Below are 17321 nucleotides of genomic sequence, written 5' to 3' on the forward strand. Positions count from 1 at the left end.
TTCTCAAACTCTGTGATAGGGAGGTGTACGTACAGGACGAGGTGGCTGAGAGGTTAAGGTGATGCTCTGCATGCGTGGGTTTGAACTGTGGGACATTGTGACACACATCCTCATGGTGTTATCACGGAGATACTGTAAACAAGCAAAGATAAACCGACGAGGATGGGATTCGAACCCACTGGTGCAGAGCACAATGGATTAGCAGTCCATCGCCTTAACCACTCGGCCACCTCGTCCTGTACGTCCTAATTGCCGCCTCTATGGACTCGTCGTTAAGTCCTAAACAAATCCTAGCAATTTATCTACCAAGTTCTGAATGAAGGCCTAACAGTTGTTAGGACTTTGTTAGGACTTGGGTAGCCCCTGTTACGTGACAGTCATGTGAAAGGAGCAGCACCAACTAAACAATTTATGCAAGTCCTGAATGAAATTCCAACAGTTTATATAACTATGGTTAGGAAGCACTGATACCACTTTCAGACTGCGGCTGTGTTTTCCAGTTTTCACAGTGAACTAAGTGAAGCAACTTCATTAACTTTGTTTGACTTTATTTGAACTGTGGGACAATTTGACAAAGACATTCTCATGGTGTTGCCAAGGCGATACTGTAAACAAGCAAAGATAAACCGACGAGGATGGGATTCGAACCCACGCGTGCAGAGCACAATGGATTAGCAGTCCATCGCCTTAACCACTCGGCCACCTCGTCCTGTATGTCCTACTTGCCGCCTCTACGGACTTGTCGTTAAGTCCTAAACAATTCCTAGCAATTTATCTACCAAGTTCTGAATGAAGTCCTAACAGTTGTTAGGACTTTGGTTTGGACTTTGTTAGGACTTTGTTAGGACTTGGGTAGCCCCTGTCACTTGACAGTCATGTGAAAGGAGCAGCACCAACAGTAATGCCACTTCTCACTTGGTCTCAGCAGGGGAACAAGAAGAAAATCATTATGTACAATTATAATATGGGCTTATATTACACAACTTTATGTCTCTGTTGCTGTCCTGTTATAATTGTGTAAAATGTGTGGTTAGTCCAAAAACAAAAGCACTGGTCCAACCTATATGACAGGAAAGTGGTGCTGTCAAACATCAAGACATTTTATTGTAGTGGTTAATGCGATGGACTGCTGATCCATTGTGCTCTGCACGCGTATATCCAGCTGTTGGACAGCACCACTTTCCTCTCATCTAGGTTTGACCAGTTTGGGTCATTACTGTTGGTGCTGCTCCTTTCATATGACTGCCAAGTGACAGGGGCTAACCAAGTCCTAACAAAGTCCTAACCAAAGTTCTAACAACTGTTAGGACTTCATTCAGAACTTGGTAGATAAATTGCTAGGAATTGTTTAGGACTTAACGACGAGTCCATAGAGGCGGCAATTAGGACATACAGGACGAGGTGGCCGAGTGGTTAAGGCGATGGACTGCTAATCCATTGTGCTCTGCACGCGTGGGTTCGAATCCCATCCTCGTCGGTTTATCTTTGCTTGTTTACAGTATCTCCGTGATAACACCATGAGGATGTGTGTCACAATGTCCCACAGTTCAAATAATGTCTGATACGGCAAGCTGCTTCACTTAGTTCACTCTGGAAACACAGCTGCAGTCTAAAAGTTAGGAACGTGCTGTTAGATCTACCTAACCAAAGTTCTAGGACATCATTTAGGACTTAAGTTCACCAAGCTTTAATGGAAACCTAGAAAATACACAGCTTATTTTTACAGATAGGTGCATTTTGTAAACTTTTAGACTAATGCTGTGTTTCCAGGCCAGTCCTGGAAACACTGAGACCACAGGTCCTAAACAGTCACAACAAGTCCTAAACTATTCCTAACAATTTATCTACCTGCAAGTCCTGAATGAAATTCTAACAGTTGCTATCTCACCAAGAAGATACTGTGGTGTTGTTGACCGTTACCAGCACCAAGGTGGTTTGGTCCTGAATCACCCGGCTGTCCTCTAGCAGTTGTTTGATGTGCTGGTATGTGTGGACGATGGACTGGGGAATTGGTAAAGTTTTACCCTTGATGTCTTTTGGCCTATTTCGGGCACACTGATACTCCTTCAACAGCCTGAGGGAAACACACTCAGAGATTCTGTTGCTGTCAGGTCTCTGGGCAGCCTGGCCATGGGTCATGAACAGTCTAGGAAGGAAAAGATGACATGATCAATATTGCACAGCAGACAGTATATTAATGTAAAGAAAAGAAAAAATATGTGTTATGAGTCATTATAGTAAGTATAACCCCACTTCACGGTTACAGTATCTTACTGAACAGTCTAAAATGCGGTGAGGATTTACAGACCAACATATTGGTCTTGTGTGATATTGCTTTACTGTAACAATTAATTAAAAAATAAGTATCAGACTCGTGATTATGTGTGCATCCCCTATAGTGCAGTTCACCTTTCAGCCGCTTGCTGACCAGGTGCAGAGCCACTGCGTTTCTTGGATGCTCTCCACGGCCCAGCCAAGGTCTTCCGCTTACATTTCAGCGAGTATTTTGTCAGCGTCTGGTCCATGGCGTGAAGACTTGAGTACAGCCGCACAATGTCATCTGTCTCTGAAGCTGACAAAGCTGTTATGGTGCGGTTTAGGCTAACAAGATAGCCTGCCAATTTATCAACCACCTCCCATCCAGGAAAACCCCTTGCATCAGATCGGCTTTCCTGAGAAATGAAGAATATGGAGAAATGTCTATATATTATACACAAATTGACAAAATGCAACTGTAAAAATTGTTTAGAAAGCTATTTATTGGTCATTAAGTAAATGGCAAATATTTGCACTGGAGCACCTGTTATACAGTATAGCTAACACTGGGGGTCAGGGTTATATAAATATAAAATCTAGTTGTGCTGGACACACTAAGCGTTTAGTTAAATTACCTGAGATGACGTGCTTGGTCCACTCAAGGAGTTGTCCTCACTGTGTACACTTCTGGCTGGACTGTCGGGACTTTCAGAGACACTGCGGACATCAGAACTTCTTTCCTAGAAATTTGTAATGGGTAGAAATTGCATTATAAAACTGCCTGTTTACACAATTCCTTGTTATACAAGCACGCAACAGAAAGACAAATAGCGATAATAAATAAAATATCAAATTCATAGAATATGTAAATCAATAACTTTCAAATGATCATGTCATTGTCAACTTACCTCAGGGGATATGTAAGATGATGTGTTTGAATGGTCACTGTGGAGAAATGTTTGACTGTGAAGGGGTGTAATCTCCAACTCTGCTGCATAGTGGGGGGCTTCAGGTGGAGTCCGACTTAGGATGTCCGCTGCGTCACTTACTGTGACATCCAGAAACTCATCCTCCTGAACTTCGTCCAGCGAATCAGGTAGAATGTTGCCAAGTTCACAATTCTGTTCTGAACTCAGCAAGTCTCCTCTGTCAGACTGCTCCAACAAATATTCAACAGCAATGCGCTCACCTAAAGAATCATCATAAAAAGAAAAAGAAGCATTTTGAATACAGAGTACTAGACATATTTCCATTAGAATGGGGAAAAAAGCGAAAGGATTATTTGTTGAATGTGTAGTAGTGAAGCTGGGGTTGCAAGGAGAATGAGTTATCTTGGTGTATCTTACCAGTGGGTCTCCCAGGGGGAATGAATTCTGGCAAGAGCGGATTGCCGAGGACTTTGTTGCTGAGGTCATTGATGTTGGACATCAGGCGGATGTTATAGAGTTTTGTTTGCGATGCACCCCTCATACCCACAGCTTCATGGGCTCGGTTCATGTTCCATCTGGAACTACCCTCAAGCATGTACATCTGAGTGTGCATTGCATTAGACCTCCAGCCTTAAAAGATACAAAATGTTCGAGATTATAGAAACTACATTTTAAAAGCAGACATGTAAGGAGTATGAGTCATGCCAAAGATATACAACTTCTATTTACCCGGGATAAATGTGCACTTGTGGCGATGAAAACTTCCCACAGAAGAGGACCCCCTGCCACATCTGAAGACATCCAGGACCTTGTCTCCCTTTTTTGAACCAGAGCGGACTTTGGTATAAAGTTCAACTCCAGGAGGATCTTGGATGCATGTCAGGTGCTTCTGTTGCGTCTCCCACACATTCATCATGCTGTCAGGGTTGATAAGTCGCAAGCCTGTGGTGTCGGTCAGTTCCCACATGGACTCCAGCAAATCACCAATCAGCCTCCGTGTTTCCTCAACCCCCCGAGTTCTCCGCTTGCAATGTCTGGCCAGTTCACTGGAGCTGATGTTGGCCAGGACTTGAGCCTCTGTAGGAGCATGACCTGCATGCTGTTTCTGCAGCTCGGACTTCTTTGCCTCTTTGAGGCGACGAAAATCATCCTGGTCCCACTCAAAAATGCAGTGGGACATCTTTGAGCAGAAAGTGCCATAGATAGGGTGGTGTTCCGTTGTGAGTCCACGCGTAAATCTCCTCATGAAGTGGAAAATGTCCAGTCTCACAATGGTTTTCCACGGTCGCAGCCATGAAAGAACCGGGGAGGTACCTGTGCAAATGAAAGATCACGGCCAAAAGTTATGCATAATGTTATAATTACAATTATCAATATATGACTCTCTCCAAAGTATGATCTGACAAATATGACCTAATACAAGTAGCACTTGGGGGGTATGATAAATAAGTGTTCAGGTTTTTAAGTTTGCGCCTGTAAGAAATAAAAAACAACTACATAAACATTATGACGGTCACACACCTTTCCCACTGCAGCAATCTCTGTCAACATAAATGATTTCTGGCTCTGGCTCTCCGGCATCCTTGTAGCGCTTCACGATCCCCTGGCACAACTCATCCAGTCCAGCTCCCTCACCAGTGGTGAGCACACAGTTGAGCAGCTGCCCACATTCGTTGGTGACATTCGTCATCCAGGTAGCCGAGTCTGCAATGTCACCAGCAAGCTTCTTTGTGATCTATTAAATACAGACATAAAATTAGGATTAAGAGAAAAATAAATAAATTGCATGACAACATAATCAAGTGTAATCATGACCGTCATTTGTCAGAGGTTTGCCTGCACCTTTTTTGTGGAGTCGAGCTTTAGGATCCTGCCGTATGTCAATGTTATGACACCCTTCATCTCATCCAGATGACCCAGGATTTCATTGGCATGGACCCTCTCAAACCACTGTGCAAGGGGTAGGGTGCGATAGGTTGGTGGCTGCTCATAGGCTACTGGCTCATACTGGGTCAATGCAGTCCTCCTGCTGTGAAGCGTACAGTCCGACAGGTACTCAACTGTGCGCCTTCCCCACTCCTCACTGTGAACTTCCTCCAGGGCTTGCTGCATGTAACTGGAGCTGTTTCCTACTGTTCTTGGTTTGAGGAAGGTAACACACTTCCTGTCCAGGGCGTGCTGTGTGGTGAGAACAGCAGGGAACTTGTTTCGGTGGGCAGGATCCAACTGATTTAGCACATCAGTGCTCCAAGGGCAGACAGGGATTTTGCACTTACTGCACCGAGGATAGTCTCCGCCGATCAAGTAATACCTGGAGTCAAGGTCAATTACTTCCCGGGCTTTTGGGTAAATCCCAGAGTGGTGCATCTTGCTGTTGCACTGCACACATTTAATTGGAATACTCCACATCCGCATCGGTGCCCACAGAAACATCCGCTGCCTGAAGTAGGCCATGGGGTCAGGTCGTACATTTGTCGGCCTTGGTGGATCAGGTGGAAGGAACCAGTTCTTAGAAGCCTCTTGCCGCAGACACCCTGTGGCCTTGTAAAGACACTGGGCAATCCACTCCTGATCGGCTGGGTTGATGACCCGCAAGAACTGTTTGGGGAGAAAACTCACCCAATTCACCACTGGCGGCCTCAGGTTGACAACATCAGGAGATGTGGCAGGAAAAGAAGGTGGTGGTGTAGGAGGATGTTGTTGATGGGATGGAGGAGGTTGTTGTTGTTGTTGTTGTTGTTGTGATGGAGGAGGCGGTAGTTGTTGTTGTGGAGGAGGAAGTTGCAGCTGTGGTGGAGGAGGTCGCTGTTGTTGTAGTTGTGGTGGAGGAGGAAGTTTCAGCTGGGGCAGAGGAGGTCGCTGTTGTGTAGGTCGAGGAGGTTGTTGCTGCTGTGGAGGAGTAGGTTGTGGTTGCAGTGAAGGGTTCCCACTTTCTCTGCTTAAGCCTGGATGACCTTCTTCAATATGGTGAAGCAGGCCTACTGCACCCATGACCTTTGTATTACACTGCTCACAAGTTTGCACTGCGTGAAAGTCGGATAAATGTTCAGTATAAAACTCAGCCTGTATTTCCTTGTTACAAAGAGCGCAGTGTATCGGCTGTTGGATCCGACAGCTTGAGGTGCTCTGAGCTGGCTGACTCCCTGCACTTGGGATGCTCTGGGGAGTGATGTCTGTCAGCTGACTCCCTGCACTTGGGATGCTCTGGGGAGTGACGTCTGTCAGCTGACTCCCTGCAATTGGGATGCTGTGAGCAGACTCCATCAGCAGCCTTCCTGAACTTGAGCCACTCCCTGTCTGTCTTTGCTGACTCCCTGGTACACCTGACTGTGAAGAAAGAGTTTAGTTATTTCCCTTTGTCTGAAGATAAGTGTATTTCATTAATCACAATTGTGATTCAATACAAGCTGAGCTAAAATTATAATACATTGTCCAGTTTACATGCTATAAATGTAGCTACACATTGGTTTATGGTGAATACATCTTTAGAAAATATATCATTATTGCTTACCATATGATATCTACATGTGCAGGCAATTTGTGACCCGAAGATGTCTATCCTGCGGACTGGTAGGTTGAAGATAGGAGTCAAGGGACAGGATCTGATGAGCTGGATGACAGCCTTCCATTTCTTAGACCCCGGCCTCTTACCTGTGGAAAACCGGTACTTTCCCTGGGCATACTGGTACATGATACCTTCCCAGTATGAGTCTGGTTTACCCGTCTTAGTCATATCTGCAAATATGAAAAGAGCTGCATTAATATCAGATGAAACCGGAGGTTTAGTAAATGGATTCAAACTGGACTTCATTCAGAACTTGGTAGATAAATTGCTAGGAATTGTTTAGGACTTAACGACGAGTCCATAGAGGCGGCAATTAGGACATACAGGACGAGGTGGCCGAGTGGTTAAGGCGATGGACTGCTAATCCATTGTGCTCTGCACGCGTGGGTTCGAATCCCATCCTCGTCGGTTTATCTTTGCTTGTTTACAGTATCGCCTTGGCAACACCATGAGATTGTGTTTGTCAAATTGTCCCAGAGTTCAAACAAAGTTAATGAAGTTGCTTCACTTAGTTCACTGTGTAAACTGGAAAACACAGCTGCAGTTGGAAAGTGGTATCAGTGCTTCCTAACCATAGTTCTAGCAACTGTTAGAATTTCATTCAGTACTTGCAGGTAGATAAATTGTTAGGAATAGTTTAGGACTTGTTGTGACTGTTTAGGACCTGTGGTCTCAGTGTTTCCAGGACTGGCCTGGAAACACAGCATTAGTCTAAAAGTTTACAAAATGCACTTATCTGTAGAAATAAGCTGTGTATTTTCTAGGTTTCCATTACAGCTTGGTGAACTTAAGTCCTAAATGATGTCCTAGAAATTTGGTTAGGTACAGTGCCTTGCATAAGTATTCACCCCCTTTGGACTTTAATACATTTTGTCATGGTATAACCACAGATTAAAATTTATTTCATCGTGAGTTTATGTAATGGACCAACACAAAATAGTGCATCATTTGGAAGTGGGGGGAAATATTACATGGATTTCACAATTATTTACAAATAAAAATCTGAAAAGTGTTGAGTGCATATGTATTCACCCCCTTTACTGTGAAACCCCTAACAAAGATCTGGTGCGACCAATTGCATTCACAAGTCACATTTGCAAGTCACATAATTAGTAAATAGGGTCCACCTGTCTGCAATTTAATCTCAGTATAAATACACCTGTTCTGTGACGGACTCAGAGTTTGTTGGAGATCATTACTGAACAAACAGCATCATGAAGACCAAGGAGCTCACCAAACAGGTCAGGGATAAAGTTGTGGAGAAATATGAAGCAGGGTTAGGTTATAAAAAAATATCCAGAGCTTTGAACATCTCTCTGAGCACCATAAAATCCATCATAAGAAAATGGAAAGAATATGGCACAACCGCAAACCTACCAAGAGGAGGCCGTCCACCCAAACTGAAGAGTCGGACAAGGAGAAAATTAATCAGAGAAGCAACCAGGAGGCCCATGGTTACTCTGGAGGAGTTGCAGAGATCCACAGCTGAGGTGGGAGAATCTGTCCACAGGACAACTATTAGTCGTCTACTCCACAAATCTGGCCTTTATGGAAGAGTGGCAAGAAGAAAGCCATTGTTGAAAGGGATCCATAAAAAATCCCGTTTGGAGTTTGCCAGAAGCCATGTGGGAGACACAGCAAACATGTGGAAGAAGGTGCTCTGGTCAGATGAGACCAAAATTGAACTTTTTGGCCTCAATGCAAAACGCTATGTGTGGCGAAAACCCAACACTGCCCATCACCCTGAGCACACCATCCCAACAGTGAAACATGGTGGTGGTAGCATCATGCTGTGGGGATGCTTCTCTTCAGCAGGTACAGGGAAACTGGTCAGAATAGAGGGAAAGATGGATGGAGCCAAATACAGGGAAATCCTTGAAGAAAATCTGATGCAGTCTGCAAAAGACTTGAGACTGGGGCGGAGGTTCGTCTTCCAGCAGGACAATGACCCTAAACATACAGCCAGAGCTACAAAGGAATGGTTTGGATTAAAGAATGTTAATGTCTTAAAATGGCCCAGTCAAAGCCCAGACCTCAATCCAATAGAGAATCTATGGCAAGACTTGAAGATTGCGGTTCACTGACGGTCTCCATCCAATCTGACTGAGCTTCATCTTTTTTGCCAAGAAGAATGGACAAACCTTTCCATCTCTAGATGTGCAAAGCTGTTAGAGACATACCCCAAAAGACTTGCAGCTGTAATTGCAGCGAAAGGGGGTTCTACCAAGTATTGACACAGGGGGGTGAATACTTATGCACCCAACAGATGTCAACTTTTTTGTTCTCATTATTGTTTGTGTCACAATAACATTTATTTTGCACCTCCAAAGTACTATGCATGTTTTGTTGATCAAACGGGAAAAAGTTTATTTAAGTCTATTTGAATTCCAGTTAGTAACAGTACATAATGGGAAAAAGTCCAAGGGGGGTGAATACTTATGCAAGGCACTGTAGATCTAACAGCACGTTCCTAACTTTTAGACTGCAGCTGTGTTTCCAGTTTGCACAGTGAACTAAGTGAAGCAGCTTGCCGTATCAGACATTATTTGAACTGTGGGACATTGTGACACACATCCTCATGGTGTTATCACGGAGAAAGTAAAGACAAACCGACGAGAATGGGATTCGAACCCACGCGTGCAGAGCACAATGGATTAGCAGTCCATCGCCTTAACCACTCGGCCACCTCGTCCTGTACGTCCTAATTGCCGCCTCTATGCACTCGTGGTTAAGTCCTAAACAATTCCTAGCAATTTATCTACCACGTTCTGAATGAAGTCCTAACAGTTGTTAGGACTTTGGTTTGGACTTTGTTAGGACTTTGTTAGGACTTGGGTAGCCCCTGTCACTTGACAGTCATGTGAAAGGAGCAGCACCAACAGTAATGCCACTTCTCACGTGGTCTCAGCAGGGGAACAAGAAGAAAATCATTATGTACAATTATAATATGGGCTTATATTACACAACTGTATGTCTCTGTTGCTGTCCTGTTATAATTGTGTAAAATGTGTGGTTAGTCCAAAAAAAAAGCACTGTTCCAACCTATATGACAGGAAAGTGGTGCTGTCCAACATCTGGACATTTTATTGTAGTGGTTAATGCGATGGACTGCTGATCCATTGTGCTCTGCACGCGTATATCCAGCTTTTGGACAGCACCACTTTCCTCTCATCTAGGTTTGACCAGTTTGGGTCATTACTGTTGGTGCTGCTCCTTTCACATGACTGCCAAGTGACAGGGGCTAACCAAGTCCTAACAAAGTCCTAACCAAAGTTCTAACAACTGTTATATTGACAAATAACATTATTTTCCCGGATTGTTTGTTTGTATGTTAGCTAAGCTTTAATGGCAACTTAGAAAATATAAAGCTAATAGCTAATATATGTTATGATCACTTAGTTCACCTCTTTTGAGGTAAGTGGATTCTTTTCAACCTTTAGACTGCGGCTGTGTTTCCAGATTTCACAGTGAACTAAGTGGAAGATTCACATTTCAGACGTTAGCTGAACTGTGGGACATTGTGACACACATCCTCATGGTATTGTCATGGAGATACTGTAAACAATCAAAGATAAAGCGACGAGGATGGGATTCGAACCCACGCGTGCAGAGCACAATGGATTAGCAGTCCATTGCCTTAACCACTCAGCCACCTTGTCCTGTATGTCCTAATTGCCGCCTCTATGGACTCGTCGTTAAGTCCTAAACAATTCCTAGCAATTTATCTACCAAATTCTGAATGAAGTAGGACTTTGTTAGGACTTGGGTAGCCCCTGTCACTTGACAGTCATGTGAAAGGAGCAGCACCAACTAAACAATTTATCTACCTGAATGAAATTATAGAACTGTGGTTAGGAAGCACTGATACCACTTTCAGACTGCGGCTGTGTTTTCCAGTTTACACAGTGAACTAAGTGAAGCAACTTCATTAACTTTGTTTGAACTGTGGGACAATTTGACAAACATATTCTCATGGTGTTGCCAAGGCGATACTGTAAACAAGCAAAGATAAACCGACGAGGATGGGATTCGAACCCACGCGTGCAGAGCACAATGGATTAGCAGTCCATCGCCTTAACCACTCGGCCACCTCGTCCTATATTCTACCAGTCACATACTCGATATAAGACAAATATATTGCCAAATAACATTCCTGAAACCTAATTGTTTTGTCTGACGAACATGGAAATTACATTGCATTTAGCTGACGCTTTTATCCACAGCAACTTACAATAAGTGCATTCAACCATGAGGGTACATACCAGGAATAACAAGAATCAAGAAAGTAACATATTCTTCAAGAAAGCCAAATTTCAAAGTGCCTTATAAGTGCTACTAAATCCCTACATTTTGAATTTTTTATTCAAGGGATAGTTGGAAGAAATGTGCTTTAAGACACAGTTGTGTTTTGTGGAATGTTTTGAAATGGATTTTGGCAGCCAGGTAACCAATGAAGGGAGCAGAGGAGCACTAGACTATGGTTAGTCTAGCGCCGCCTTCTGAGTGAGAGTGGGACGTATTCTCCTGAAGCTGTGCAGCATCTATCTACAGGAGCTTGTTGTTGCAGTAATGTTGGCAGTAAGGGAGGGTTGACTGCTGTGTGTCACACCCAGTTTCCTAGCAGACTGGTTGCGGGACATTTAAGAATCTTACACTATCAGCCTCACACACACGCACATGCATGTCTCTCTATAGTTTCAATCGACACTCATTGACATTCCCTAACCCTTTACCCAAACCTTTACCATTGAATCTAAATGCCTAAACCTAACCAAATTCTAAACCTAACCTAATTCTAAACCTAACCTAATTCTAATTCTAACCCTAACCTAATTCTAATTCTAACCCTAAAACCAAGTCTTAACTCAAACGTCAAAATTGGCCCTCTTGATTATTGATAGACAGGTGTGTGCACACACACGCACACACATATATATATATACATATAAAAAGGAGGGGAACACTAAATTGTCACAGTACAACACAAAGTCAGTTAAACTTCAGGGACGTCAATCTGTCCATTAGGTTTTTAATCCAGCCATCAACGGGTTAATGATTTTGGTTTCCAGTGTTCGTTATTTTGTTCTCAGCATATTATACATTTTAAAATTAAGACTTTAAACTTGAATAATTCGTTCATGAAAGATCTGATGTGTGATTTTAGTTCCCCTTCTTTTTTGTGTGTGAAGGCAAAGATGTAATGGGAACTGAGCTATATATAGTTAACATTTTATATGTGTATATATAAACACATATATTCAACCATTGGACTGAGGGTGTTTCCAGTTTTCACAGTGAACTGAATCTAACTGCTTCACATTTCAGATGATAGTTGAACTGTTGAACTATCAAACATACCCATAATGGGTTTGATGTTGTCATGGAGATAGAGCAAACAATGTCAAATACGATCCATTCCAAAAGATATGTTTTTTCAGATGGAAATTAATATATTCCGTCTTTATTTTAACTTATTAGGCCAATTCTTTTTCTCAATTATTCAATAAATCATCCGGATTCTAAACATCCGTCTGTTTTGTCAATCCAAGAATCTCACACTTTCACCCTCTCACAAAAACACGCACAAACACACACACACACACACACACACATACACATACACACACACACACACACACACACACACACACACACACACACACACACACACACACACACGTCTTTCTAACTAAGTCCGTTAAACTTCAGGGATATCAATTTGTCCATTTAGAAAGCACATGTGATTGTGAATCAATTTCACCGGCTTTGGTGCAAATGAAAGTGACTACAGGCATAATGGAGAAGCAAAAGCAGGACAACCCCCCAAGATGAAATGCTTTTATATGGGGTCGCCACCGACAGTTGCTCTCTCCTCATCCTCCGACCATTACAGGAGGAGAGCTGGGCAGGACCATAGAAGGGCATCAAATCAGCAGCAGGACCAGTATCTGGTCAATAGCTAACACAAATATGTTTTTAATTAATAAACGTCTCACAAACATATTTCACATTTCACAAACATATTTATACATTTAAAATGCATCAAATAACAATACCTAGCTCATTGAATTTGTGAAAGGGATCCATTGGAAGAAATTGAATACAGCATATTGCTAGTGATGGTTTCACTAGTGTGTTTCATCAAATTGCACAAATTGTTGTTTTCTTTACCCTAGAATTGACGCTTTATATTTAAATTCTTTATATTGACATCCTCTCTATGGAGGCTGCCATGTTTTTTAGAGTAGCAAAGATTGGACAAACAAAACACCTTTTGAGTTTTTAACAACTGCAGGCTCCCACAAGTTCTCTTTAATGTTTGGAAAGGGAGGGTGAGGTGAAGGGTGTTCAGCTGCAACGTGACACTTCAACACTAGATGTCCCTAAATTCTACACACTTAACCTTTGAGACTTGGTTTTAGGATTAGGGTTACGATTGGGCTAGTGTTAGGGGAGGTATTAGGGTAATAGGGTAAGTATTATGTCAATGAGTTTCCTCACCACTATAGAGGGATGTGCGTGTGTGTATACAGCTTCATATCTACTGCACAGACCGAAGAGTGGTATCAGTTTTCCAACTCCCTGCAAGAAAGTATTTAAATCTTTTTACCTTTAACCGGCCTGAAGCAGTTCCACTTCCACAATCACACATGACACGAGGGACTGATTTTCATATATTTATTAGAAGCTCATGAAACACTTCCCCGAAGATCAACATCTAAAACATATGCTCAAGTCACAGTGAACATGATGTGACAGTGTCAGAGTGCATGACATGCATGAGAGACGCCATATACAGTCACGTGTACAGAGGACATGTGACAATCTGCAGTGGTTAACTTGCATCTAGAGGTTCCTCCCTGGTCCAGGCTGAATGTGTGAGTGCCTCTGGTTCAGCAGCATTCCACACAGCTGGGCTCAGCTCCTGTACAGGACACGGGTCAACCGAACGGCAAGCCGGTTGGGGCGTGTCCACAAGCGTATGTACATCCCACTTAAGGGCCACCATTTTGCCACCCGGGGTTATTTTGTATCCGAGAAGTTTCTCCGGATAGAATTTGAGTCGAGCAATATCCGATTCACGTTGACGTCCACCGACTCCATGTCTCATCTGATCTTAGTCATAGTCTTGTAGTTCCTGATCAGTATTTCAAGCAGCTTGTATCTCCAGTAGAGCTCGTCTCCAGCCTGGCGAAGCTCGAGAGCACAGTGAACAACAACAGTGCTCAGATCTGCGGGGGGAAGAAACAATGGATGAGTCCCTGAATCAATGATCAAATCGATAAATGAAGCTTGACTAAAAGCCAGTTCAAGTTCTTAGATACTCACCGTGGGGAACCATTGCCATAATGCTTCTGTCTGTGAGGGAGAAGAGAAGAAATTTGCTTTATAGTCCCAGTTGGTTCTCTTCCTGTTTGCGCTTGCGAAGCTCTGTGGTTGTGGCTTGTCAAGAAGGAACAGGTTTGAACTATAGATAGCGGTGCCGGCTTAAATACTGGTTGTGACGTAAGTTTTACAGCTGAGGAATCCCCTGCAGTCAGAGCCAAGCTCCACCCAGTCGTAGCTACGCTGCTCTTTTTACCATGTAGTTATCGGAAACATAAATGATGCGGCCAGTTGTTCACCTTGTGCTGGCACTGTTTGGGCCTGACGAGTGCTTCTTACTTTCACTTTTGATCCACATAGACACGATTATGTGGGCAGATCACGTGAGAATTAAAGGTTCTATTCAGACATACACACACCGAATTAGGAATTTTGTTTCAGTGATTTGACAATATGGGAAGATCCATTCAATTTGTATGGAAAATAGCGACGTGGCCAGCGGTGTTGTGACCCGGGGAGCAAGGTGCACTCGAAGAACTCACACACAGAAAAGATGTTTCTGAGAGATTCGAGGTTTAAGTTCACAACAGCAATAGTTACTGATTGTTTGTCCTGATGGGGAGAGATAGTGACAAAAAGACATTCAGACCCGTGGCTTGTTTTTACAGCCCGGTATGTAACTTCATACAGAGAGGTCAGTGTTATACAGCAAGTTGTAATAACTATCACTGACTATTTACAAAACAACCAAGAGACATTTCATTCATGGGACACCTCCTCTAATGTAAATGTCACCCTCCAAGGCAATGACATAGAAGTGCACCAAAGACTGTAATGTACAAGTATTTACTTTGTGTGTGTGTATGTGTGTTTGTGTGTTTGTGTGTGTGTGTGTGTGTGTGTGTGTGTGTGTGAGGAACCACAGATGAAGTCTCAGCACCGTGCACACTACAGGCATGGTGGACATGTTGAAACATGCTGAAACCTGCCCTGCAGCTGTCTTCCTCTCTCTGAACAGGGAAGTTCCCTGGAAATAACGCTTTCTGGTCATATGATCAAATGTTAGTGTATTAGAGTCGACAATTTAAAGTTAAGATAAGGAGAAAGGAGCAGAGGCAGAAGGATGAAAACCTGCTGGGAACACATCCATTATTCAGTTAAAGCAGAGAACAATTACTGTAGTTTTAACTACTATATACATAGCAGGGGTTTTAATTGAATGGTCTTGTCTCTGGGGATTGGGTCCCGCTAAAGGTCCATAAGATAAATCTGTTCTTAGATTTAGTTGTTAGATAAATAAGGTGAGAACAAAAAAAATTATGTTTATGCTACACACTCTCTTATCTTTGCTTGTTTGTGACATATTGGATTGAGATTCAATCATTAGTCCCTTAATCAGTTAGTTGATTGACATAAATAAAAAGCCATCTATTTTAATAGTCTAGTAATAGTTTTACTAAGCATGTCAATATCCACAGCTGGTTCCAGTTTTTGAGATGACTACCAGTTGTTGGTCAACCAAAACAAGCGATCAGTAAAAACCATACAGTCTATGGTAAAACCCACTTTTTTCTATTGTCTTTTTTTTTTGTTATCTTTTTTAATCGGTCTAAAGATTTGTATTATTGATCATTCAGAAGAAACATAACTAGTTCATATTTTGAGATCAAAACCGAAACCATCTAAGGAGCCCAGAGGGGAAATCACACTGGGGCGTAACTGCATCACAAACGTGTGGCGTAAAAAAACTCATTCACCCGTCATGTGCCAAGAACACGTGGAACCTGAGGTTCAATCATAGACACCATTTTGAATTTCATCAACTTGTTGTGGCATATCTAGTTTATGAAATATTAGTCTGTAAGGTAATAAGTAACTGTGTAGTACATGAATAAAAAGTCCACTATCTCCTTATTAAATGTGCAGGAATAAGAATAAAACATGAAATAGTGATAAATAAAGTTAAAGTCACTCTTAATATATGACTTAAGTAAATGTTGTCTTTATTCAGCAAAGTCATGTTCCTGTTTAATGTAAAAGGAACTTCTGTACAGATAAGAGTGCAGGTAAAGGTCGTCTTTATTACCACATCCTGAACGTCGTGCAGAGAGAGAGAGAGAGAGAGAGAGAGAGAGAGAGAGAGATTCATTGTAAATTTACCATGAATAGCGGTATCAGTGCGAATGTACTTTGTACAAAGTTTCCGTTGTTCTTGTTGCGGTGAAGTTATCTTACCTAAATTGTGTCAACCACAAGGTGTGTGGGTGTGGGTGTAGGCTTTGTGTGTCTATCGGAGGGTACTTCAATATTTACACACTGCAGGTTTCTGACATTGATGACATGGCAGAGCACCAGTTAGTTGGACATATTTTACTTCCTTGTGATATCAAGGCAATACGAATATTTGAAAAAGAATTGTGAAGATAGAATCAAGATTAAACCGACAGCAGTGTTTTTATGAATCCATCCACACAAATGTAAAGTACGTTTTAATTCACCAAATGTTCAAGCTTCTAAATCATATGGGCATGAGTCATCAAAACGTAATTGTTAAATATAATTGTTGAAAAAGAGTAAAACCATACTCAGGTTTATTCCCGAGCTCTTTTAAATTCAAGAGCAGGCATGTTCAGGGAAACATACTTTTACTCCAACACTTTACTAAAATATAATTTAAAGTATTGGTACTTCATCTAAACTATGTTCAGGAACCAAGCTACTTTGTTGGAAATATTATTTGTACTCCACCACTAAAATTACAGTTTCACACACTAAGATATGATGTCAATATAAACTGACCAGCAGTATATTTCATAAAGGCAACAGTAATAATTATACATCATAAACAATAATACTGTACTTGGACTACCTTTGTACTTAAAATCTCTTCTCTTCTCCTGTACATAAAAACGTTATTGTTATGTGTCTTTTAATATGACTCTTTGGGAACAAATTAATAGATGCTGTCCTTATGCTTTTTAATTTGACTAAAACTTGACTGATCAACTGCTTACGATGTGCGATCATCATCATCCACCAGAGGGCAGCCCAGTCATGTTTATAGTAAATGAGCTGAATTGATTGTGGTATTAAAATGATTTCTATGAATCGGTTCAATCCGGAAATAATTTTCTTTAATAACTGGGTGATGGTCCAGTGTATAAATGTCAGAAATTAGTGAGAAATACCCATTTTACTGCATAAAAACTCAAAACCGCTGCCAATTTATTTTTAACCAAATCCTC

At 42.0% G+C, this 17321-nt stretch overlaps 1 protein-coding gene, 1 long non-coding RNA gene and 7 other non-coding genes across 9 annotated transcripts; 2 read left to right on the forward strand and 7 right to left on the reverse strand.

Annotated features, from left to right (window-relative positions):
* Positions 1-154: 154 nt before the first annotated feature.
* trnas-gcu (transfer RNA serine (anticodon GCU)) lies at positions 155-236 on the reverse strand. Its single transcript has one exon. It is a non-coding gene; the product is annotated as a tRNA-Ser (tRNA).
* A 391-nt stretch (positions 237-627) lies between these two features.
* On the reverse strand, positions 628-709 carry trnas-gcu (transfer RNA serine (anticodon GCU)). Its single transcript has one exon. It is a non-coding gene; the product is annotated as a tRNA-Ser (tRNA).
* A 686-nt stretch (positions 710-1395) lies between these two features.
* On the forward strand, positions 1396-1477 carry trnas-gcu (transfer RNA serine (anticodon GCU)). The gene has a single exon. It is a non-coding gene; the product is annotated as a tRNA-Ser (tRNA).
* A 3221-nt stretch (positions 1478-4698) lies between these two features.
* Positions 4699-5639, reverse strand: LOC128425214 (uncharacterized). Its single transcript, XM_053411748.1, has 2 exons — positions 5028-5639; positions 4699-4920 (listed from the first exon to the last, which is right to left on the reverse strand). Exons 1-2 carry the CDS (start codon positions 5637-5639, stop codon positions 4699-4701), a joined length of 834 nt encoding a protein of 277 aa, XP_053267723.1.
* A 1437-nt stretch (positions 5640-7076) lies between these two features.
* On the forward strand, positions 7077-7158 carry trnas-gcu (transfer RNA serine (anticodon GCU)). The gene has a single exon. It is a non-coding gene; the product is annotated as a tRNA-Ser (tRNA).
* A 2202-nt stretch (positions 7159-9360) lies between these two features.
* Positions 9361-9442, reverse strand: trnas-gcu (transfer RNA serine (anticodon GCU)). The gene has a single exon. It is a non-coding gene; the product is annotated as a tRNA-Ser (tRNA).
* An 885-nt stretch (positions 9443-10327) lies between these two features.
* Positions 10328-10409, reverse strand: trnas-gcu (transfer RNA serine (anticodon GCU)). Its single transcript has one exon. It is a non-coding gene; the product is annotated as a tRNA-Ser (tRNA).
* Positions 10410-10764: 355 nt separating this feature from the next.
* On the reverse strand, positions 10765-10846 carry trnas-gcu (transfer RNA serine (anticodon GCU)). The gene has a single exon. It is a non-coding gene; the product is annotated as a tRNA-Ser (tRNA).
* Positions 10847-13414: 2568 nt separating this feature from the next.
* Positions 13415-14415, reverse strand: LOC128424847 (uncharacterized). Its single transcript, XR_008333062.1, has 2 exons — positions 14080-14415; positions 13415-13982 (listed from the first exon to the last, which is right to left on the reverse strand). It is a non-coding gene; the product is annotated as an uncharacterized LOC128424847 (long non-coding RNA).
* Between the last annotated feature and the right edge of the window lie 2906 nt (positions 14416-17321).

The sequence above is a fragment of the Pleuronectes platessa genome, chromosome 19, assembly GCF_947347685.1.
Source record: "Pleuronectes platessa chromosome 19, fPlePla1.1, whole genome shotgun sequence".
NCBI lineage: Eukaryota > Metazoa > Chordata > Actinopteri > Pleuronectiformes > Pleuronectidae > Pleuronectes > Pleuronectes platessa.